This window comes from Strix uralensis, chromosome 8 (genome assembly GCF_047716275.1).
Source record: "Strix uralensis isolate ZFMK-TIS-50842 chromosome 8, bStrUra1, whole genome shotgun sequence".
Lineage (NCBI taxonomy): Eukaryota > Metazoa > Chordata > Aves > Strigiformes > Strigidae > Strix > Strix uralensis.
Window position 1 is genome coordinate 26187069 of NC_133979.1, and position 26264 is coordinate 26213332.

The window sequence follows — 26264 nt, forward strand, 5'->3', positions numbered from 1 at the left end:
CTTTTACTACCAGGAGCAAAAAATGTCAAGATTTTAATGCCACTGTCTGTACTAGAATCTGTTAATAAGATGACAACAAAATATTGTTTCCATGCCTCCTGAGAATCATGGTGAAATACATTCTTCATCTGTCTAGCTTTCATTATCTGACATGCACAGAATACAGAGAGCCTTCTTTAGTTACTTCATGTAATATATACATGAAAGAATTTGAGTAGTATTCTAGCAGAGAATTTTCCATCAGCACAAAACCAGACATATGAAAAGGACTCTGTTTTCTGCTGTACATAAGAACTTTAGCATTTCGTTTTTAACACAGGCGTATTGATCTTTTATACACATTCCCAACTATGACACTAACTACAGTAGAGTACAAAACTGCTTATTATTTCTTTTGCAATCAGAATTAATTGACGAAATCAGGGTTGTTAAAATAACTGATTTCTAGTCTGGTCATTGTATACTAGGAGGAAAAAATTCTTTTTGCACAAATAGTTGTCAGCATTACTTTGAATCCTTCTTACAGAAACATACAAGCTTGCTGTTTAAATAAAGACTGGAAAAGTGAAAATGGCAACTTGTCATTCCTCTGCTTTAGTCATCAGAGCATTTAATCTCAGATGGGCTCCAAAATACTGAAAAATGGCAAACTTTGGACATTTTAGAGCTTGTGTATTAATGCTGGACTAATTGGTTGAATAGATATGGCTGTTCTTTAAAACCACAGTATATCTGTGAAAGTTTAAAACAGACACATTAGAGGGGAGAAAACTTCAAAAATATTTCAAATTTTAGTAGTCTTGACTTCACAGTGCTAAAAATAAAAAACTCAAAAAATCAAGTATTTCTCTCCCAAAATATCACTAAGCTGTCAAATTTAATATTTTTGCTACTTCATTTCATTTTTGCTAAAATTTTACATAATTCCCATACATAAAAAGGTACATAATTCCAAAACTGATGGGGTTTTTCTTCCCCTTTTATTCTTACAACTTTTTAAAATCCCTTGGAAATACTGGAATATGTTCTCAAAAGTCTAATTTAACTGCGATTTTAATTTTTCATTAAGTTTTGTACAAGTGCATAAATCTGTTCATTGTATGATAAAAGCCACCAAGTCAAGCATTCAAAATTAGGAAATGAGGAGAAACCTACCTTTTTGCTAGACTAATCTGACCCTATTAAAAAAACGTACCATGCTCTTGGAAACATTAAGTGATGATGTACTTGAGCTTACTTTTTGCTTATAACTGAGTGTTACATAGGCCATGTTTAATCTGGAAGTTCTATGTCCCTGAGCATTTAGTTAAGATGATCTTTAACAAGTAGAGATTTAACCATTGATTGTTAACAACTATGCACTTCTTGAATATTTAAAATTCAAAGGACAGTAATCACGCATAAGTCAAAAAATCCTATAAAATATTTAAATATGTAAAAATAATTTCTTTCCTGAATTACCACTTCAATGTCCCAATTTTATCAATCTTATACTTGACTTTTTTATTCATAATTTTAATGCGTTATTCATAATTTTTAAGTGCAATACCATAATTGATTTAAACACTTGCTAACTAAAATAAACTCGTAACTAGATACAGGTATAAATCTGATCTTTAGAAGTATTATACTTGAGTCAAGAAATTTAGTTTCAAACTTTTTTACTGAGTATACACTAATGTTTTAGAGGAAAAAATCCTTTTAAACTTACATGCTCCATAAGCATCTCCTGAGATTTGCACTGACGCTAGAGTGCTTGAACAGTGTTGGTAAAGTAAATGATTCTGCACTTCATTGTCTTCAGGGGGAAATCTGTTTTCAAAATAGGTGTCAGTTTTGCAGACATAAAACTGCTTTGGATTTGATAAATTTAATAATGGTTTTGATTTTCTAGATATTTTCTAATGTTGAACAATAGGTAAAATAACTGCTAATTGTTAAAACAGGTTAAATTACCTTTATGCATCTGAAAGGTGAAGTCAGATGAACATTGGAATTTGGCTAAGTAAAAAGACTAAACTACAGATAAAAATGTTAACTATACATACATTTATCGCCAAACTAAATAGTAAATTAGACCTAAATAATTAAGAGTATTTGTTAAATAGACTTTCAGTGTTAACAGTGAACTGCTTTGCTTTACATTGGTTCCTGTTTAATTATCCTTTCATTATCCTGGTTAATACCAGCACCTGCATTAAACTTGAGTAGGACTTGAGTTTTAAATCCCTATCAGTACTGACTTCCTTATATAAAAAGAACAGGCTTGGATTATGGGGAGACTGCAGTGAATGAACTGCTTCCAACCTTGGGTAATCTTTTTAAAGTCTATTCAAAGTCATTGAGAGGATTTTCTTAATAATTAGTTCAGGTTTCCATTCACAGAAGCCCAGTATCTGTTGACTCGCAAATTTAGTTACTTCAATACAGCGACTGGGAATGTTTGTTCAAGTTGTTCTCACAAAGAACCAAGTTCAAATGACTACCTATGCCTTTCCATTCCACAAGGAATGGCTCTTCTTTTTACACAGTATTTTAGGTCCATGTAACTAGAGGAGATTAGCAAGGAACTGACCAGAACATTTCTTGCTTTTTTTGTCATTTTCCTGGTGAAAAGTCATTCGTAAAGGGAAAATATGACCACTTCCAAATTCTAGCTTCTTAACATTTGTTAATTCAGTGAAGTTATGATCTTAACCTAAGTGACTTTAAATTTTAATAGAATTAAACAGTTCATTGATAAAACAATTGTCCCAGCTGTTGCTGTTGTACTCTTACAAATAAAGTGCTATGTATTCCACAGGGGATCTATTTCCTATACTTATTAAGAAATACTGTGACACTGTCCATAATACAAGCTCATTTCTGATAATCATGAAGATAAGTACATTGGGAAATTACCGGAAGTTAAAGGCAATACACAGCAGCAGAACACAGGAAAATTATTATTCTCTATTATCCTAATTAGAATGATAATACAATAAACAGTAAACAGAAAGAAATACATGTACATAAACTAAAAACACCTTATCTTCTGGTACTAATATGTGAAGAGAGTGGGGAAAATGTTCATTTTCTAAGCAACTTTGGCCAGATCAACTTGCTATTAAAATTAATGGGAACTTTGCTGCTGTTTATGTGAACTCGCTTTGGTCTTTAATGCTACTTTTCGGATTAAACAAACTAGATGTAAATAATCCCATTGTCTTCTCAGCTGTTTATGGAATTCAAAACCTCAGTCTGTAACGCACCAAAATTCTACCCTGAATCTTATTCATAATCTTACTATTGATCTTAATTATTAATCTTAACATTTATCTTTAAATGTTTTCTAATTATCTAATCTAGTAATTGAACTTTATTAGGGTTTGTATTATGATATAAAATACTGAAAGAAAATAGCCTTTGTTACTTGAACTCAATGTGATCTTTACAGAACAGCCCCATGGGAAGCTTTTAGACAACTAACTGGAACGAAGCAGACTTTAAACAGGTGAACATTTTGTTTTGGGGGGAAAAGTGAAATATGGAAAAATTTTATTCTGGAATTACATTTCTAGTTATGCTATTCTATACTTAGTGCCCTGTTTGTTAATACTGTTGCAATAAAAATGGTTTACTTATTTCCATCTTGAAACAAATTGTTTCTACACTGAGGGTGGAGAAGAATGATAAATTGAAGAAAAATAGAAATTGTGTTAAGATACTGAAAATGTATAAATGACCACAAAGGAGCATGTCCCAGTATCTTGAGATCTAAGCTCCAAGTGGCAAAACACAGAGCACATTTTTCAGTTTTATATCCTATCTATATACATATATGTATATATATGCATCCTTATATCCAGTAAAACTTGTGCAGACAGAACCTTGTTTCCACGTGAAACTTTAATAAAGAAAGAAGTTCACAGAAGCCCCAAGTCTGCAAGTTTTGTTCTTAGCTGAGCTTTGGAACATTTCCACATGTCCAACAGTCCATTTGGATGAAGGACATTAGCTGCATATAGTAAAGGATGATATGCTTAATATGGTTAAAGTAATAATTTATTTTCGTGCACTACAGAAAAGAAGGTATACATTTATCATAGTATACAAGGCACAGTAACTAAAAATGTCCATAGGGTAAATGATGAAGATAGCAAATGCAGAAAAAAAAAAAAATCTTTCTTACAGATAAAGTGACTGAAGTTAAATAGGTCTTTCCTACATAAGTTATTTTTAATGATTCTTTACCTGCTTCAAACAGGAACCAGACAATCTGCGATGGAGCATCTGAAGAGACTGCCTTTATGAATAGAATGAGCATGCTGTTGGTTTCACCTGTCATCTTTAAATTGCAATGAATCTACTTATTATGGTGTGAATTTAAAGTAATTCAGCCATATCTCTCCTGATATTAAAGCACATAATCTTATATGCCTATTACTTAGCAGAAAATGCCCTTTAATTCATTAAAATAATCTCTGTATTTACAGTATTACCAAGCTTTGATCTCAAATATTTCTTTCAGATTAGCCTATGGACCTTTTCAATAGACATTTGTAGTTTCTATTGCCACAAAATACTGTTCTGATTAATAAGAATTTTACATTAAGTTTTAAATTATTCTCTTTATCTGTACATGTTTCAGGGAGAGTCAGCAATCACCAGAACAATGGCAGAAAATGTATGGCAGATGCTCTGGTAATGAAGTATATCATATTAACCTGGAAGAAAGTACTTTTTTTGCTGAGTATGAGGGGAAAAGCTTCACATATGCTTCTTTCCATGCACATAAGAAGTATGTTTACTTTCCTATCAACAATTAAAAGTTCAAACAAATAATTAATTGTTTTGCCTGCAACATAGCTATGCATTCAAAGGTGCAGTATTACACATTACTCTGTTGCTAGGTTTAAATATGTGGCCACTAATATATTTCATGGATATTTTTCTGTAAGTTAGAGCTCATCAGGTAAAAGCTGATGTTGGTCCTGTATAGGCCAGCTCAGTCAGAGAACAGAATATAGATGATATATAGGATAAGCCTGACAACCAGGAAAAAATTGTACCTTAGAGAGGTTGTATGAGAACTCCAGTCCTTTCCATGTCCAAAACAATGTAGAAAGGGGTGGGTGGGAGGATATTAGTGTATTTTTTTTAATTATTTATTTAGGAGTCAGCTGGAAATCTCACTTCCTTTGTGGGCATGTTCATTTTATACAGAATGTTCAATTTAAAAGGTGGTGCATGCTACATTTGTGTGATTGTTCAAAATAAACCCATATTTTTTCTGTTAGATGCTAACATATCTTCTTTAGGTTCCACATCACTCACTTATTCAGTGCTGCTCTGTGAGGTGAACGTATGAACTGAACACAAATCATGTATATTTGTATACATTTAACAAAATGATCATATATCAAACCCTGAATATTGAGTTTATTCTCATAAGTGAAGGATTTTTTTGCTTTAATTCCTTATTTTCTATCACTAATCAAATACATTTCTAGAAGTGAATTGCAAAAATTAATTCTGAAAAAGGTTTCCATTACATATGAATAATGGAACAATTTAGCATGATGAATACTTTTTCATATTATATATCCATTCTTCTAATATTTTCCCAGAAGGGACTATTCATCTGATAGAAAAAAAAAAATCAACTGGAACAGCATTAGAAGAATATTATGGGGATTAAGAAAAACGCTGGATTCAAATGCCTAGGGATTCATGAGCTCATAAAAACTGCTTGATCAGAAGTGGCCTATTTAGGACATAAGATTTTTCATACTGTCATCCAAAAATCTGAAAATGTTCATAATCTGCAAAATAGAAAAATATACTCGACGTTCATTTTTGACAGTGGAAATTCTGGTTTATATGGGACTATGCAAAGTGAACCATGCCTTTCCTTTTCTAATTAAGGTTTGGAGTCTGTCTGATTGGTGTTAGAAAGGAAGATAACAAAAACATTTTGCTGAATCCAGGTCCTCGATATATCATGAGTTCTACAGATATATGCTTTTACATAAATATCACCAAAGAAGAGAATTCTGCTTTTAAGAAACAAGAAAAACATAGAAAAAACCGTGAATCAAAATTATCTTATCATGGAGCTTCTAGGTTACCTGTACACAGTATAATAGCCAGCATGGGTAAGTAAAAAAGAAAAAAAAAAAAGGCCTCACAACATCCTCTTTTTTAATGAATAGTGCATTAAACCTTTTAAACAGTGTATTTCTAAAATGATAATTTAAATTAGTATATAAGAAATTGTAATAGTATATGGAAAGAAAAAATATTAAACACTTGCCCTCATATTTAAAAAAAACCCCAAAACATAACAATCAACAGAATTTGGTTATGTTTTTCTTTTACTTGACTATCTAGAATTAAACTGCTTAAGACTGTTGTATAAAAAAGTATTAATAAAATGTAAGCAAAACAAAACAACTGCGAAAATCACATGGGTAATTTCTTTGTCATTCGTAACTGGTTGTTTGCAGTAAGTTTTCATAAGCTTCTTTAATTAAAAAAATGCCCTTGCTCAATAAAAACCTACAGGTTATTGATGCATATAAATATGAATTAATTATATAAGGTATGATTTTAAAAAGGTAGTTAATAAGAAAATATCTATTAATTGTTAGAAAAAGTTCTACTTTGCAGGAAAAGGCTGTAGTTTAAATATAGTTTAGTATAGTTTAGTAAGTATAGTTTAAATATTTGTTATATATTGGCTGTGTAGTCATGTAATCCCCACTAAATACAGGAGTCTCATTCAAATGTTTTGACAACATTGAGAAAATGCTTTCAACGCTACTTCAGGGACAGTGGCTATCGACTTACAAGATACAGGATGCCGAACATCCAGCGGACCTACGCTAGCTCTTCCCTCTGAGGGAGGTAAAGAGGGCAGACGGCCCAGTATAGCACCTGTTTTGGAGGTTGCAGACTCGTCCTCACTTCAGACATGTGACCTGCTAAGTGACCAGTCAGAAGATGAAACTACTCCATCAGATGATGAAGTCTCTGCAGGTTTAGAGTATGTATATTAAATATAAAATAAACAACATAATTTGAAAAGCTAATATTATGTAAATGTCACAGATAATTTTTTGACATGCAGATCAACCCAAACGGCTGTAGCAAGCAAGACCCATAAAGGCCAATTATGGAATTTTTCTCCTTTATGAAATGTTGTTGTCTGTTAGCAGAATTCAATTATGCCTATTTTGAAATAAAAACCACAGATTAACTCCTCCATTTTCTGGCGATTTTCTATACGCAGTCATAAAGATCTAATTGTGTATTGCAGGGTTTTTTTACAGCATTTTTTATGACCATTTTTCTTACATTCTGTAGCTATAAAGACAGGACTCAACTAATTTGTAAACAGATAAGTACATCTGTCCTGAGAGTGCAGTGATAACCAGATCATTCAACAGACTTGTTGAATGCTGGGGCTAGGTGTCTGACCTCAAAATGTAGGAACGAAAAAAAAGCAGCATGAGACAAAATTACTGCATCTAATTTAAAATGCTTGTTAGCATGTTACTGAAAGTAATGTTGCATTACTCAGATAAAAACAGAAGATTCAATCCTGTAACTGCCATGCAGATAAGCAGTTATGGTTTTTGGGATTTCTAACAGGGATGTTAAAACTGAAATACACAATTAAGCCAGTGGCTCACCTAGCACAGTTTCCCATCTCCAACAGTGGCAAGCACAAGAAGCCCCAGGGAAGATCATAAAGCTCCAATGAAAAAAATAACAGAACGAGTTATCTTAAATCTGCAGACTGAAATACTGGGATTTCAAAGGCCTCTTATATAACTAAGGTCAATTAGAAATTTCATCTCATCAGCGAGAGGATTCGCCATTTAAGATTTATTCTAACCATGTTGAAAGTATGTTATTAAAGCAAGAAGGTAATGATCTGACTCATTCTTGATAGGTGTTTGAAAGAAAAATGGAGAAGGAAAAGCAGAAATACCACTATTTCTATTTTCTTTTCTTCCTTTTTTCCTTCCTTAGAAGTTTCCAGTACATGTGTTCAAAACACTAGGACAACACACTATGATACATCATCCCATTTCCAAAGATGCCTATACAAAAAAACCCAAGCAAAATTCCTTTAGTCCACGAATGCATGATAGCTTTCACTAAATTGTATCGAATTGGTCAAAGCTGCAAAATATATTCCTTTGATCCATATTAAACATAGTTCATCTCATGTATTTGATTCTGCTAGTCTACAGATAACTGCAAAACTTAGACATAGGTATAAACAACCCATAAAATAGTTGTATAGTAAACTATGTTTCAGTAATTTGCTATACTGAAAAATGTTTGTTCTATTCTCCTAGGTATGCCAAAGGCTATCCTCCTTACTCTCCATATATCGGAAGCTCTCCCACATTTTGTCATCTTCTGCATGAAAAAGTACCCTTCTGTTGTCTAAGACTAGATAAGGTAAAGGGAGTTCCTGGTACTGGATAAAACTGTATTCTTGTTTGTCTCTTGCATCAGAACGGAGTTAAATTTTCATTTCTGCTTAGAGATGGGGTTTGTTCAGCACTTACTAAGCTATAATAGGTTTTCTCATCCTTTGCATCATCAAGTGTTTATGTCTGTTAAACATGTGCTGTGTCTGTTAATCACGTTTGGTAATCGCATTTGTTAATCACATCTGTATCAGGTCATCTGATACAATTTTCTATTTCTAATGGTAAAACCCTTTAATGTCAGAGCTAAATCTATTTATTCATATCCACTGAACTTGTTTCTTATTTTGATTTTAGGGATGCCAACATAACTACTATGAAGATGCCAAAGCCTATGGATTCAAAAATAAATTGATTATAGTTGCAGCAGAAACTGCTGGAAATGGCTTATATAACTTCATTGTTCCACTCAGAGCTTATTATCGACCAAAGAAAGAACTAAATCCCATTGTATTACTCCTGGATAACCCGTAAGTAGATATAATTTTTTTTTTTTGTGATACATTTTAAGCTCATTTTACCATTACTTCAATAGGTGATCACTCTTCACATGGCCAACTTAAAATCAAAAACATTATGGCACATTTATCTTTGAGAAAATTGGTGATAAAAATAATACCCTATGTTCACTATCATATACAAAATTGACTTTTTACTGACTGTAAATGACCATAGTGAATTGAAACATCTGTATTCTTCATGGCCAATGTTTCAGCCAAGTATATCTTAAAAATACTCCAAATAATGTGAATGTTACTGCTAAAATTAAATAACTTCATAAACACTGTAAAAAGCAAACTGTCTAACAGTTTCACAGCTTATGACAGCACTTCAGACAACACTAACCTATCTAACCTAAGGCACTGAGTGGCCTGGACCACTTAGGTATATTTTTAATAATTTTAGACTCCAAGATAAACAGTTCTTTAAGCCAGTAGGACCCCCCCCACCCAGCCACACACACACTTTGTCTACAATTAGGTAAAAATCATGGAAAAAAATTAAAACCTACAATATTGTTCTTACTACCATATCTGTTTGGAGATCACTGGAATTCTTAGCCTTTCTTGCATTAGCTGTTTAAAATTTCAGATAAATTCTTCTGTGGCAAGACTGATTCATTTATAATCTGACAATGAATGAAAGAGACTTTTTTTTTTTTTTTTTTTGCAACACTTTGGTACTGCTCAAGTACTTAAAATTACAATTTGGAAGACACAGAAATGGAGGTTAGCTGTATACAGACAATTAGATCAAACTATGACTCAAAGAAATGACAGCAGCAGAAATTTGTTACAGGTTCTAATTCCAGGCTGACACTTCCCTTTCCATATATATGTTCTAGTTTAAATGATTTATTATACAAAGACCTGCTGTGAAGTGTCCCACTTTTGTCTCAGACAACTCTTTAGTGAAGTTGTATACACCTGTGTTTGCAAAACAGAAGCTTTTTTATGTACATATGATGGCATAAAGTGAATTACACACATTGGTAAAAACCTAAATTAGACTAAAGGACTTCTGATTTGCGACTTTCTTAAAGATGTGAGCATACAGTGCCCTCTAGTGCTTGTTTTTCGTTTCAGCACAGTGGCTGAATTTACATACTTTAATACTGTTGTGACATTTATGGCTAAAACCACTTTTTATTAGTATAAAATAAAAGCTATGGTTGCTAATTAAACTAATACCCTTAGTGTTGCTTCCCTCTACACAGCTTTTGCAGTGACTTCTCTGAAAGGCCAGCATTCATGAGACTGCAGAAGCTAGCTGAAAAGCCAGCACACTTTTCATACATGCATGAGGTGGAATTCAGGCTGCCATTCAAGTCAACTGGAATTTTGTGATTTATTTCATTGGACTTAGGAATCCGGCCACCTTTCATGAACATATCTATGCCTTGTTGTTATATTCCTATTTTCTCTATTTATCAAGGCAATTTATTACAGTATGCTTATTTTGATACCTATACATCATGTGTGTTTTAAGATTTACAGTGCTTCTTGATACATAAGAAGAAACACAATAACATTTAGGATTAAAGAAACAATGCAATAAAATACAGTATCTTAGTTTTCACATTCCATTTTAAAAACAATGTTTCATCTAAGATTGTCTTATTGACTTGAATGGAGCTGTTGGCACAAAAACTAAATGATGATTGGATTTCCACTTCACATTTTAATTGAAAACTCTCACTGCTTATTTTAAGTACTCCTAAGTCATTCATTGGAGTATAACTTGGTAGTGTGTCTTTGACATCAGTCATTCAATTCTTATATTTGGAATTGTACTGTGCCATAAAATTTCTGATTTAAGAGGTGCATTTATTAATATAAGCATGTTAATTCTGGTCATTCTTTATGATCACAGCAAACAATTCACAGCTTTCTGCAAATGTATTTCCTGTTTAAAGTGACATTATACTGCCAAAGTTTTAAAAAGTTATTTTTTTTAAAACAAGCTACCAGTTTATTGAAATATTTTAGAAGAGATACTGCTGTTGTGATACTGTGTTTCATTTTGTAATCCCATCTGCTGCTTAGGCCAGATATGCATTTTCTGGATGCAATCTGTTGGTTTCCAATGGTTTACTACATGGTGGGCTCTATCGACAAGTAGGTGAAATAACTGTTAGAAAACTTAACATTGTAGTGCTCAGTGGTCTGTTCTGTGTATTGTCATTGCATGTTTAAGTGTGTTTTGTATTTGAAGATGATCTTTTTGCATGCATGGTTTGTGTCTGTGTGGTATAATTTGGGATTTCAAATTCCTGATTTATGAAGGATGTCATTAGTGACAAGTATGTCAGGGAACACAGGCTTATGTCTTCAAAAACATAAGATTAACACTAATTAGGTGCATTTATATGTTTCTACAAATTGCCAGATTATAGCCCTGATTCTAGTGTCATTCTGCAGTTAGTTATAATTTGTTTGGAGTTACTGACTAGGGTTTTGTAAAGATAGCTACAGAACGTAGACAGTACTAATACTGACAGTCTTGAATGTGTGTAACAGTCTTCATCTTCCACTACTTAAAATATCACCTACTCCTACATTTCTGTCTTCACCTCTGCTAATATATTTCCATATCTAGGTTTGGCAACATAGATTTAATGTAAACAAGAGAAGAGCAAGGGCTTATTAGCATTTTAGTAAACTCCTGTGTGTAGAGTGTCAATTTAAAGAAGAAAATGGTTTGCTTCACTGCATAGCTAGTTTTGAGTTGGGACTACAATCCCGTAATGCTCATTCCTCAAGTAGAAATCAAAAACTTATTTCCTGCCCTGAATTAACAGAATCCAGTTTTTCAGTGAGGATTCTGGAGATTCAGTGTTTCTCCATCTCAACCTCTTGTAACAAAGTCTTTAAAACTACTTATAATAGTGATACAGTTACAGATTTACCTTGGTGGTATCATAGTCATTGTGAGATTTGCAAAGAACCTACAGAAATGTTTTTCACTTTCTACATTTCTTCCTCTAAACCAAAACAGTGTTTCAGGTTGTTAATATCTACCACTTTCTTAACTCTTAATTCCACAATTATAAAAAGAAGTCATATCAGCAGAATAACTGAATTGATTCAGTGTCAAAAATAATTAATAACCCAAAGATGTTTTTATTAATATGGAAAATTAAACTTTAATTACATTTACTGAGTTTATTTCAAAAAGAAAATCACCAAATCCCTCCCTAAGTGTGTTTTGTTGTTTTTAGAACTGAGTGCATAAAAAAAAAGTGTATAGTCTTTGAAATAAGTGATTATACAGAGTTCTACAGTTTACAGTAGTACTAATATGAACTTCTGCATCTTTTCTGACAATACAATCACTTTAATTCCTGGTGCAATAACCAATCAGATTTTGTAGGGTTTTTTTCTGACATCTGTTTTCATCAATAAGGAGGACTTTTAAAAATACAGTTCATATTTACTCCCCATTTTTTCCTAAACATGTTTTTAAGTCATGTACAATTAATAGAAGTCGATAATTTTTAGCTAAGAACTACAATGTAAAATATGCAAAGTTTCCTTTTTTATTTAATAGGTTTAGAATACACTTCCAAAGTGCCACCTACTACCTCTTAAGTATCTAATATATTTGTCATTTGGTCACCTGGCATGAAATGTCATCATCTTAGAGAGAAAACCACCAAAGGAATTATTCTCATTTACCACTCCTTTTTGTTAGACGTGGATGACCTGCAGAAAAGTAGCTTCACCAAAATTCACAGCTGGAATGAACTTCATCAAAATATGTCATTAAGTAGCAGAAATCTATTCTACAGTCTTCAGGTATAAAATATGTGAGATCTGTAACTGAACAGATTTCACAGCTGTGTAGAGATCTATTTAGTATTAAGAAACCTATAGCTAGAAGTACCTGAGAACTAGAATAATAATACTTCTAAATTAGTATTTTTTTTAAATTCTCTACAACTGCTAAAATAAGAATGGCTGTTGAGTTTATGAAACGTTGAAATGTAGAAATCTGGATATTTGAGAATATGCTATTTTCAGGGATCAACTGAAAGACTGAAAAAGAAGAAACACAAATTACTCAGAGAAAGGTTGGAGTTCTGCTTTGCACTAAAGCTGTTAATATAAATCATATAAAATACAACCTTTCTTTTTTTTGTAGCCAACCACCAGTGAAACTGCACAGTTTCAAAAATAATTATATTATGTATTTGTTTTGGAAGAATACATATAAGCTGTAAAATAAATACCACAAATTTGTGGGGTTTTTCCTTATCCAATTTATAATAGGTTATGTAAAGATCATTGCTGAAAAGAAAAACTGTATCAGAACAATCAAGACTTAATTAATATTATAGATTGCCAAATGAGAAGCAATTATAATGCCAAAACAGCTTTTCACCTTGGAAGTAAACAGAATGATGTGAAAATTTAGTTTCCCAGTTTCCCTTGGAAACCATGAAATTCACTTTTTCTTCTTATTTTCACTTAAAAATTGCTAGGTTCCTAGCAGTCTTTAATCATTACAGGAAAGTCCTTTCTGAACTTTTTGAAAAGTGCTTAGTTTCTATGGAAAATATTATTGTTAAAACAACAAATATGCTTAATTTTGGAACAAAGCTATAAGTCATAATGGGAACTCTAGCTCAGTTTTCTGTGAGTGTTTTCTATGGTCAGGCTTCACAGGAAACTGTGTCTAGCAGAGTGCAAAGTTTTACTGATGTACAGCTGCTCCTAAAAGCATCGTGAGAACACCCCAACTCACAGATTAACCTAAAAGAGGAATGTATGAGATGTCCTGGCAGAATCTTTATTAGCATTTTGAAATTCAAATATGATTGTGGGAAAGAGCAACCCAAGGCATTTATTTTGGCCTGTTTATTGCCAAAAGTAACTGAAATTAAGCAAGATTTTGCAGCATGTGAAGGCATACTGTCTTCTCAAGTAACTGTTAAAGGCTTATTTTAAAAAGTTGAAATAAATTTATCATTTTAGCAGAAGGAGAGGGACTGTGACAACCTACTGAAGTGCATTCTGCATGACTTAAAGGAATATAATTATTCATATTCTATTCTATCAATTAATTGAGATGATATACTTGATATAGATTATATTGGAAGTTATGATATGTACATGGAGATGAAGGGAACCAGCAACTCAGCCTGTGGTCTGAAAATTCCAACCATCCCTAATCTTCTAAGTTTTCCATCTTTAAGTTGCTTGTTTCTTTCTCCCTCTTTCTCTTCACAAAAGCCTAGATGACTTATTAAGATGTGGGGTCACCTTTGCAGCTAATATGGTGGTGGTGGACAAAGAAAGTACAATGAGTGCTGAGGAAGACTACATGGCAGATGCTAAGACTATTGTAAATGTTCAAACACTCTTTAGGTAAGGCATTTTTGCAATCTATCTATACATCCTCATTAATTGTAAAATACTTAATGCCTTTTGAACTCAGGTAAGAAATTATCTCTTTTTTTTTTTTTTTTCTTTCTTCTGTTTAAGTTTTCCCTTACATGAATTTGGGTCTTATATGGGCAAACTTTTTCCCACCCTACTTAGCAGTACATTCAGAATCCTGAGGTATTCTCCTGAAATCTCAGATGAAAATCTTTGCCTCCCAAAACTGGATGATCATTTTAAAAGTCAACTGTCAGGTTTGCAGGAAGGAAAAGAAAGCTGTTCTTGAAGACTTAGGACCAGAGATAGTTGAGAAAATAATTTTTTTCTCAGTGCAGCAGTCATTCACAGTAAAGCTAAAGCCAGTATGAAAAGCAGATCCATCTAACTCTAAAAGGCACATCACTGTGAAATTAGTAGTAAGTGTTCACACTTTGAATATTTAGTTTTGAACAAAAATTAGGTTTTTAGGCACTTGCATGCAACATTATACACATGACAACAACATACTAAGAGTCATGAAGGAATAACTGAATACAGGGAAAAAAAATGATCAGTCTAATAAAGAGGCTGAGAAGGCTGTGATGAAGAGCTAAATACACTGAGAATTCCTGTTCCTCTCCTGATTAAAGCCTCACTTTGTTGACTCAAGATATTTAACACAAGTACCAAAAAGATACATGTCCCTTTAAACTGTGGAAAAGGTTCTTCTGTGCTTAAAAAAAGCCAAAACAAAACAGCAAAAAACACCCTCCCCCTAAAACAAAATACACCACACAGTCAAGTATAAATTGTCTCCCTGATCTGCGGCTTAAGTCTAGCACTTCCTGTTCATTCTAATAAAACCAGGGCAAAATTAAGTCCTTCCCTAGAGGATTCAGTATCATTCAATATTGCTTCCCTTTCTGTGTCAAGCCTTCCACATAAGACTGGAGAGAGGTGCACAGTAAAAGTCTTTTGAATCTGTCAGTGTTTTAGAAAACTGAGCTCACTAAAACACAAGTATTTCAATGGAGATTTTTTTTTTTAATGCAAGTGTGGGTGAGAATGTGGTTAAATGCTGTCGGCATTTCTGCATGTGCTCAGAAGCAGCATAACCTACGCTGCATGAGAAACTTTAGTTCTGTCTTTTTCTAACTTTGAATTTGTACCCGATACTAGCACAGGTGTGCGTGTTTCATAATCACACCTAAATTTAATTTAGAAACTATAAGTGAACTTAATCTGTGCATCATTCAAGTTTGCTATTAACCATATTGTGCTAGGGTATCTCACTGAGGTTTGGACATACATCACTTAAATTTTTCAGAAACACATTTTACCCCCAAATATAAAATAGAAAAATAAGTTGAACAACAAATAAAACTTACAAAGTACCAGTTGATTTTTCTCATGTGTTCTGCTTTGTAAAATACTGAAAAAAAAAAAAAATCACAGTAGTATACTACGTACCATAGGTATCCAACTAGAACTTGCTATATAATCATTCGGTTGTCTTGCACAATGCTTACAACTAGATGGCACTTTTAACTCACGTATGAACTATATATCTTGTTTCATATAATTTTAAGACTACAGAGTACTTTCACAAATATCAAAATCAGAACAAATATCTGTGTTTAAGACTTAACAATACTTTTTCAGAAAACTTTGTGAACTTTCACAAGTAGTGTACTGTATGATTTTTTCCTAATTTTTTTCCCTAGAACATGTACAATAATTTCACTTCATTTTTATATCATATAAAAGTTGTAGAAATAATAAGTCAGCTTTAGGAAGAGGCATAAGGTAGTGGCATTTTCCTGTTCTACAGAATAAACTACATTCATTGCACTAAGGTAAATAGTTTTGTAAATGAACTTTAAAAATATGTTTAAAGGTATTTTTGTACTTAATAATAGCTAATAATATCAGAAACTAGTGAAGAAAAGGCTAGACATGGTGGAGAACAACAGCATTAACACAAACTGTAATGTTAAAGAAGGATTTTAAACCACTGGAGTTTTGCTAATATATGCTGTTCTCAAAGATACCACATCAATGAAGAAGATTCCACTTAAGTCTCACCAAGTGAAATCATTCAGAAGATAGAGGCTAATCTAAACCTCACTGATTTGATTGACTCAGATCAGCTGACCTCATTAAAGGTTCTGGACAGGCCTAAAAAGGTGATGTAAGTGTGCTGCAATACTGTTTGGCCTGGGTTACCAGGTCTCATATACCTGTTCTGACATTACATAAATGGATAATTAATAATATTGCTTTGCCAGAGGAGTGTGTCTCCCACACACCTTAGAAGACAGATGTATTTTTTATAACAGGCTTATTAGCACCTTTAAGGCTAGAAACTGTTCCATGCCAATTAAAATTGTGACACAACACTAGTTTATCTGACTTATAGTTAAAAGGAGTAAAGTGTGACTCAAGTGGTCACACTGACTAAGGAGATCTTTAATCATTTGGATGGGAAAGAACAAGTTAGCATAGCTTAAAAGTACAAGGAGAAATTACTAGTTTTGGACTGTGGCCTAGAGAAGCTTTTCACTTTTTAATGTGAAATATGAGGACAACCACTGAGTCTCTATTGACAGTTATGAGTCCACCTGAGAAAAATAGTGGGTTTCCTCAGGCAGTAGGTCTGTACTAGAAGTGGTGTTTATATTTATTCTTGCTTTCTATTAATTAATGGGTTTACATGTTGGTGTTTGGGAGGCCCTGTTTTTAAGTTTTCATTAGCTAACATCTTGAAGGCTATGTTTCAAATACTGCAAGAAGCCTACTGACAGCAGTACACCTAACAAGTCAATAGTTTGGCTGATAACTAGCACCAATTCACAGATAAACCAAATGAGATGTTAAAATGGCATTACACTGTTTTTTTGGTCCAAGAAAGAACTAAATGTATCTCTGGCTTGTCTGATTCCCAAATGCCAGTTCAACAGCAACCCATGTCTTCCACCAAGCTGATTAGGGATTTCTTCACCCCATCCACTCCTTTTTTACCAGAATGGGATAGAAAAGAGGGATCTTTGCACAGAAGTATCCTGCTCCAGTGCTGAAAGCTTGTGGGCAATGTGCCTTACACCCAGGGCAAGAGGCCCTGACCACCTGGAAGGTCATTTCCCTTAATTCTGCTAAAAGACACTCATAAGTAAAACATGAATTTTACCATTACCAGGTTTGAAACTGATTTCCTAATATAAAACAGTTTTTGAATCTTGGTGATAAACTAAACCCATCTTTAACAGAAACCTAGTAACCTGCATTTTTTCTGTAAGTTTTGTATATTTTATCATTAGATCAGTTTTTAATTTCCCAGTACTCTTCATTCTGAATGTTATATTGTTAGTTCTCAAATATGAACGCCTGTCCTTTAATACAGCAATACAAGAAAATTTCCATCCAGCAGAAACTTAAGTAATTCTCTACTACATGATACAGAATTAATGCAGACGAAATTTATTCTCCTTCCTCAGACCTTTAACTTAATAAGTAAAAGTTCATACCCCCAAGTGTGATATTATAAGGATTTTTTTCAATTTTCATGAGCACTTCACAGGTTTTTATAACACACAGCACACAAGTGCAGATGTACCATAGCTGCATCTCAAGGTTGTGGTTGTCATGTATTTAATCTATGTATGTGGAGTCCATTCCCTGAGATCTTAATCTTTAGTAGAACATAAGTAAACTGTATATAATACTGCACTACTCAGAGTTTGTATCAAAGTCTGACTGTAACAGCTAAAAATTCCTGAGCATGTACAATGCCTTTCAAACTACAGTGCATACAAATGGTCACTGTTAAGTGGTTCACATTCTCATCCAGTTTGCCAAGTCCATATTTACTTATATGTTCGCATTTAATATTTGGTTATTTGCAGGGCCATAATGTAAGAGTGGCTAGTATTTCTACCATCATATGTTTGGAATCATGTGATCATTACCGGTCTACATTTTGGCATCACCAGACCTAGGAAACTGTATTGCAGTAATATGGCATTAACACATACTGGCAAATAGTTCTGACAGACGTTCCCCACACTTAGGCTCTGCTTGAATTGCCATTTCAGTGAAGTTCCTCCCTATAAAATGAGGGAAAAAGACTAAAGACTTGCAAATGGGTACACTGGATTCCATTTGACACTAACTTACTAAATTCAGCTTTCAAGAAAGCCACTTTAATTTTTATCTGAATGAAACAGAAGCTACATTAATGATGTCATTAGTACTACAATTATCTATTGTCATATGTAGATAAGTACTTTCAGGATCAGCAGAACAGATTATAAATGCACATCTTATTTTCTGACACTAATCTGTAGAGGAAATACTCAAATAATAATTGTGTTCTATTCCAAGTTGTTTACTACTTGCATAGCATAAACTACAAATTTATTTCTAGTTTTCAGAGCCCTGAGGTCTGGGAAGGGGCTCTTTAGTCTGCTTCATGAAAACCTGTGTAATTCAGCCAGATCAGAGTTAAACTTTCTTCACTGTTCTTTGTTATTGGAAACCTGAATTAGTGTTAACTTATAAAAATTTTGTATATGTAAATATTTCAAAGTGAAAATATAAGTATACATAAGTATACATTTTCTCAGCAACTCACAAGAAGTGTCAATTTTCATCTATGTTGCTCAGTCTGTGTACACAGAGCATACAAACAGAATGCAAAAAACCCCAATCAAATGGGAAGAGTACCTAAGCCAATTCTAATAAAATGATAGTTTACATGCAACCACATACTAAGTGTGGGCTATATAGTTTTGCATTTTTTGTTGTTTCCTACAGATCTGTGTCATTTTAGAAATTAATAAATAAAATCTCTGGTAATGAAATTAAGTGGTTCCTTTCCAGATTTAAAATGTTTTATAAGCCTAACCTTTGAATGTATGTTCACTTATTTGTGAATTCTACAGAGAATGTTTTGCAGTTTCCTCTGCTATTATACCAGCATTTCATTGTGCCAAAAAACACAACAGGTTTCAGGCACTTCATTAAAAACATGGACATGAACACAAGCTATAGCATTATGTAGAGCCTTACATTTGTGAATTGTTATAATTAGAGTTCTAACTGTTACATTCTTTTAAAATACAGGTTGTTCTCAAGCCTAAGCATTATCACAGAACTAACTCACCCAGCCAATATGAGATTCATGCAGTTCAGAGCCAAAGACTGCTATTCTCTTGCTCTATCCAAATTAGAAAAGGTAAGGAGATTTGCCTCCCCCACCCCCAATTTAAATGTTATCATTTTAACCCTTTTTCTGATTTTATAACAATGCTTTCAAAACAAGTGGAAACAGTGAAATGATCTTATGGTTGCAGAGCTAATGTAAAAGATTATTTTTTCCACATTCTACCCTCATTTAAGAATGAGCTTTAAGTTCCATCACTTCATAATATAATATTAATCCACCAACGCCCTGGACAGACGTGTTGCTCAAGGAAAATTGGATAATTTTGGATAACTGAATATTTAGAGCTAATATGGTTTTCCAAGAGGCTGCCACAGGCAATTAATGTGGAAAATATTTTAATTGACTAAACACTTAAAATATATACAGCTTTTGTTATAATGCATTTTTTATCCCAATTCACTTCAAAGGAAGTATGCTTACATATTCTGTATACATTTCCATGTATCTGTATGGGGTATTTGCATTACTGTGACAGTTTGGGAACAGCAACTGTTCTCTGTTGAAGGGCAGTCCTAGCGATGATAAGGATAGTACCACTACTTAAATACTAGATAAAACCTTCATATTCTGTGCATTCTAGTGCATGTGTTGGCATTTTCAAGCTGTGGAACAGGGAGGCTGTATGCAGAGATGTTCAATTTAATTTGCTTGTCCAAAATACTGTTAATAAAACATTAGACAGGGCATAAAAAGTAACACTGTACATCTGTTTAACTTGGTAAATTCAAGGACAGTCCTCTTTTTCTTGGATCTTCGTTGGTGATCTGACCTACCTACCTACCTCTGCAGTCCTGTCACAGAGGCTCTCAAATAAACCAATGACCAAAAATAAAAAATTTATTATTAACACAATTAACTAGCTCTCTGTAAATTACAGGTTTGAATGTCTGTGAGAGGAGAACAGAACAACTTTCTAGGGTTTAACAGCAACCCAAAACGCAGAACAAAGCACCACTCCCTAGGGTTTAACGGCAAGCCAAAATGCTTTATCACTCACCTAACGAGTGAGGGCTCTCAACCTCGAGGACCTGCTCAGGGCAGCATCCCCACCCAAGTCACCTCGAGGAGTTCCCTTGGGCAGCATCCTGACCCAAGGGGAGAGTCCTCAACCACAGCATGCTGCTCCAGGGGATGAGCTCAAAATGGCTCCCCCAGGGGACTCCATTTATACCCAGGCTGAATCTGACCTGTAGTCAACAGCGGCTCCCATTGGTCAGAGGCCCTAATTACCGTGAAGCCCTGAGAACAAAGGCAGTCAGGAGCTGTCACACCTCAGCAGCTGAGAAGCTCTGTTTTCATTGGGCAGATGCACCTGCCACAATCCACCCCGTGACTACAGTCATGATTCGGCTGGTTTCCTTGAAGGGGTGGTGCAGTCACCTCTTGCCTCCACGGTTAAAAGGGAGTGTGGTCCTGGTGAGTCTCCATACTCATTGTGGATTGTCACTCCTAGATGATTATATAATCAAATCTTAAAAAAAGCCAACCCTCCAACCATACAATGTATTACAGTCAAAATTGAAGAAAGCTGATTAACCATTCTAACAAGGAAGATTCAAACATATCCCAGTTAGGTTGTGAAACATTGGCATGCCTCTTGATCAAACCATTAATTTGCTCAACCATGCCATTAGCTTGAGGGTAATATGGTGTATGAAACACCCACTTGATGCCTTGCGTGCCCACTCCTGGACCACCCCAGCAGTAAAATGGCTCCTGTTACCTGATTAAATTGATTTGGGTGTTTCCTTCTCTATCTGCTGTGTGTGGCAATAATGATCTCACTGCACACAGCGCTTCCTTGCAGTCCAACTCCCACGGGGGGCGGAGGGGGGGGAGGGGGTTTCCAGAGCTCTTAACCCCTTCTCTGGGCGTGGTTTTAGAGAGGTTTTGAGCTAGTGCATAGAAAGCAATTGTCAGCGAGTGCCGATATCCACAGACAGGACATGCAAATATAAACTGCACGCCATCCCACGTGGGAGAAAAACGATCTCTGCTTCTGACAAAGGCACCACAAAGAGCCCGTCCCAGAGCTGGCGGGCAGCTCCTGCAGGCCGCGCCCAGCCCAGCCAGGCCCTGCAGCCGACAAAAGGCCTGGATGGGCATTCAACTGTTAATTGCCACCTTTTGTTTGTTTTGCCGACTGGTCACACCGGAGAATTATAAGGGGAATGTGTACTATTTATAATCTTTTTCCAGTATTATTAATCACCTCAAAAATACCCTGTTTGGCAGCAGTTGGCAGTGGATATTGAGAGACACAGGTAACTTCTGTCCCCCTAACTCCAAAACCCCACACTGCTGTGGTAAACACCACTGTTTACCTGCCAAAACATCAAACCCTAATGTTTCTCCTTTGTTCTCGAGTTCTGCCCTCCAGCAATTGCACCAACTTCGAGATGTTACCAGTAGATTACCCATGTAATATTGACCGGGGTACCCCCAGTGCCAACGCCTTCCGCCAGAGATCATTCCTTCCTGAATCATAAAATCTACCTGACTTGTCCTGGGGCAGTTTAAACTCTCTATGAGGAGGCTGCTTGAGGGGGAGTTTCCGACTGACTTCCCGAACCCTCCAGCTTCTGTCTTCACCCCCACCCGGGTCAGTCCAGCCCACTTCTCACCCATAAGCAACCAGATCCTGTAACACTTCTGCCCACGTTAGCACGTGTACATGAGGGTTGGGGGGGTTTCGCTGGTTGCATTCAATAGCTCCTTGAACCCTCTCTCTGAGAGACTGGACATGGATCTTTAAAGCAGCCGGGAGCCCTCTAATAAGAGGTCTAAGGTGGCTGGGATCCACCGGCAGCTCCGAGAGTCCCTTCACCTTAATGGTAACAGGCTCCCCCCTCTCCTTAGGGTCCACCCCCCCAGCCGAGTAAGCCACTCGAGATGTTATCGACTGGTTACCCACTGGTCCATCACTTAAAAACACTCCGGGACCACAGAAACCTTCTGCCTCGTCATCACTCCACAGAAATCGATCAATCTAGACATTACTGCTAGGTTCTCTCATGTAGCCTCCCACTCTCTTTACCTCAGATATCTTGCACATCTTAGCAAATTTGAATTCATGCTAAAATCATTATCATTATATAGAATTAGCATATAATTTCCATTTCCTAGCTGTACAGTATATTTCCTAGGTTTGGGGCATTACAGATATCTCAGACAAAGAGTGTATTGAGAGTGTCCCTGTGGAGGACTTGGGGGTACTGGTGGATGGAAAACTGACTATGAGTCAGCAGTGTGCGCTCGCAGCCCAGAAAGCCAACAGTATCCAGGGCTGCATGAAGAGAAGTGTGGCCAGCAGGTCGAGGGAGGGGATTCTCCCCCTCTACTACGCTCTCATGAGACCCCCACCTGCACTCCTGTGTCCAGCTCTGGGGCCCTCAACATCAGAAGAACATGGACCTGCTCGAGTGGGTCCAGAGGAGGCCACAACGATGACTGGGGGGGCTGGAGCACCTCCCTTATGAGGACAGGCTGAGAGAGTTGGGGTTGTTCAGCCTGGAGAAGAGAAGGCTCTGGGGAGACCTTATAGCGGCCTTCCAGTGCTTAAAGGGGACCTGAAGGAAGGATGGGGAGGGACTCTTTGTCAGGGAGTGGAGGGATAGGATGGGGGGCAATGGTTTTAAATTGAAAGAGGGTAGATTCAGATTTGGTATGAGGAAGAAATTCTTTACTGTGAGGTTGTTGAGACACTGGCACAGGTTGCCCAGAGAAGCTGTGGCTGCCCCCTCCCTGGCAATGTTCAAGGCCAGGTTGGACGGGGCTTTGAGCAACCTGGTCTAGTGGAAGGTGTCCCTGCCCATGGCAGGGGGGTTAGAACTAGATGATCTTTAAGGGCCCTTCCAACCCAAAACATTCTATCATATGATTCTATGATATTTCAGATATTTCACTATTTACTGTATAGTGTGTTCAGATAATTTTAATATATATTTGATAGAAAACAGCCTTTTCATACAAACTTATCTTCACAAGTCAGCTCCCAGTTTCTTAGACAGGAATCAAATTCTGCAAAAATTCAGCCTGTCTGCATGAGATAGGATAAGTATTAGAAGTCAATCATTTACTCAGTTGACTATCATGCTTACATTTCAACCACAAAATGTAAAAGTCTGAATGATCTTTTGTGATGTTGATCTTTGCCTGAAATAGAATGATGGCTTAATCTTATTTAGGTTTTTCTCCATTTAAAATAGACAGCTGTGAGGAAGTGAGACAAAAGTTGTTACACAAAGAGAGGAGCAATTTGCAGTGGGAGGCACATATTCATTTGGATCATACCACTCCCATTATCCATTAAAGTTTGCACCTGTGGTTCCTTCATTTTAGCACTCCCTCCCTCAATGGTAACTTCAGCTGGAACTGTCTGGAATAATGCATTGCCAGTTTATTCAGGGCAACAAGTGCTGACAGCTGGATAGCGCCTTCAAGGACTGTGTTCCAACCTAACTTAGTTCCTTGGTGTATTATAACCAACAGCACTTCTTTTTAAAATGTTAACATATTCCCTGAATCCATACAGTTTAGTGGTAAGGGGAAGTAAGAATAGTAACAGCTTTCCCAGTATGTGGTGTCTACAGTTGCTTCTGGAATACTCGTGGGTGGAATACTCCGTGGGCTGTAGCCTGTCTACTTCAATGCAGTGAAACCAGGATTTTATCTCAGTTCTCTTTCGTGCTTTACACAGGCTCCTTCATTTTTCCAGCAAAGGTTCTGGAAATCACTAGAAATATTATAACTTCTTCCTTATATTTATTAAGTTATTGAGCAAATGTAAAGTTGTGAATATAGGTTGGCAGCTGAACAGTTAATTAACTTCCTATACAAATTATGCTGTGCTGTAATAGAGGTAGATAAATTATCTTAAAGAAAGAACATTTTCTTCATTGCTGTTGAAGTTGCCTGCTGTTGATTTTTCCCACTCATTTCATCTTAACATTTGCAGGGAGCACTTCACAGGTGGTGCTGTAGTTCATTTGATGTTTCAGAACTCCCTCATGCAAAATGAAAGGCAATTAAAAACTTGAGTAAAAATTATCTAATGCAGTCAAATGTACAGTTTATTGTTATTTCTGCATTAAGCACCTCATTTTCAGAAAGACTAAAAAACTAAGGCAAGTTGCCTTCAGGTAGCACTGAAACACCCATGCAAAATTGACTTTTCAAACTAATGGGCTGCAGAAGAAAGATATGCAAATCCAAAGTCCATCTGCTGTTGCAGCTGCAACTTTCCTCATTTTAGAGATAAAGAAATCTGAACACCAAACTCAGCACTGACACAGGAGAAAGCAATGGTCCTTATACAACAGAGAGAAAGAAAAACAAAACACCCATCCTCTAAACTTAAAAATTATGTTCTCCATTTGTCTTAGATAATAAAAAAATGAGGTAACCACTCCCTCTTTCTTGAAAGAAGGTGTTTAGGATGTCTTGGATAAGATTCACACTTCAGTTTTCTATGACTTCTTTTTTTATTTTATTTTTCAAGTAAATATGGCAGGTGTGAACTGAAGGATATAAATTCTAAACCTTTAAGTGATCATTTTAGAATATGTGCAAACTCCTATATCTTTTAATTAAATCAATACTGTGAGTTTGTATCTTCCACAGGGATAAGAACATACATGCTAGGTGAGCGGAAATCTATCTGGGATGACCCAGTATATTTGCAGTGATATACACAAAGCCAGACTGCTTTTTTCACCTTCAATTAAAGATAGGGCATGCTGTCTCCATTTGTTTTAATGTTATTGAGGTTTTAAGCAGATTTGACGTAACATTAAGTAACAGCAAGCAGTAATGATACATGGGTTATAAAAAATAGATTGGTACCTCTTAACTGGTTTAAGTCATATTAGATGGATTTCTAATGATTTACATCAGCTACAATTCTCAAAGCATATAAGCAATTAGCATACACATTTGGCTGTTGAACTGGCACGTTTTTAGAAAGCCTGTTCCAGATCAACAACAGAAAACTAATCTGTTCTTGCCAAAAAGGTAGAACAGTAAACAATTCAGAACACATAGTCCAGAATATTGTAAACTGATCTAAAAGTGAAGTGCTATCAATCCAAAATCCCTTATGTCAAGAAAAGGACTGTAGACAGGTTTCCATGCCCAGATTTCTGATCAGCCTTATATCTGACATGGGCAACAACCAACATTTAGCAAAACTAACCGTGGACTAACTGTTTCCTGTAATAAACCACTACCTCTGTCACCTTTATATGTTCTTGCATGACTCCCATCCCCTGCCCTCCCCCCATCCTTGTATGTTCATTAAAGCAACTTTGCATTGTTTGTACACAACAGTTTCAGCCTATCATGGCAGTTCCCATATTACTGTCTATATCAGACGAGAATACATTAAATCAAGATGGACCCTAGATCTCATTTCAACCACTGACAGAGTGGCCAAAACAGGGCTTCAGGTTAGTTTGAGGTTTGTACTTTGTTATTGCTATTATAGGATTAACTGGTATGAAGGAATAAGTATTTATTTAGAAATAGTAAAAAGATAAAACCATGATAAAGAACCCTAAAAAGGGTTTGACACAAATATAAATGGAGGTAGAAAAGAGGGAAATAAACTGAAAAGCTTACGAACTTGACCTTCTGGGCAGATCTCTGGTATTCTGACAATATGCAAACCCAAAAGAAAATAATTAACTT

The 26264-nt window shown here is 35.4% G+C and overlaps 1 protein-coding gene across 4 annotated transcripts in view; it reads left to right on the forward strand.

Moving 5' to 3' along the window:
* Positions 1-26264, forward strand: part of KCNT2 (potassium sodium-activated channel subfamily T member 2) — a 151142-nt gene that overhangs the window by 101282 nt on the left and 23596 nt on the right. For 2 of the 4 annotated variants that reach the window (XM_074877225.1, XM_074877226.1), the window contains 8 exons: positions 4631-4780; positions 5908-6137; positions 6811-7027; positions 8352-8457; positions 8787-8959; positions 11036-11107; positions 14225-14359; positions 19475-19586. In XM_074877225.1, the coding sequence (XP_074733326.1) occupies positions 4631-4780; positions 5908-6137; positions 6811-7027; positions 8352-8457; positions 8787-8959; positions 11036-11107; positions 14225-14359; positions 19475-19586 (1195 nt within the window). The remainder of the gene's footprint in view (positions 1-4630; positions 4781-5907; positions 6138-6810; positions 7028-8351; positions 8458-8786; positions 8960-11035; positions 11108-14224; positions 14360-19474; positions 19587-26264) is intronic. The other 2 variants (XM_074877227.1, XM_074877228.1) reach the window with 2 other exon arrangements.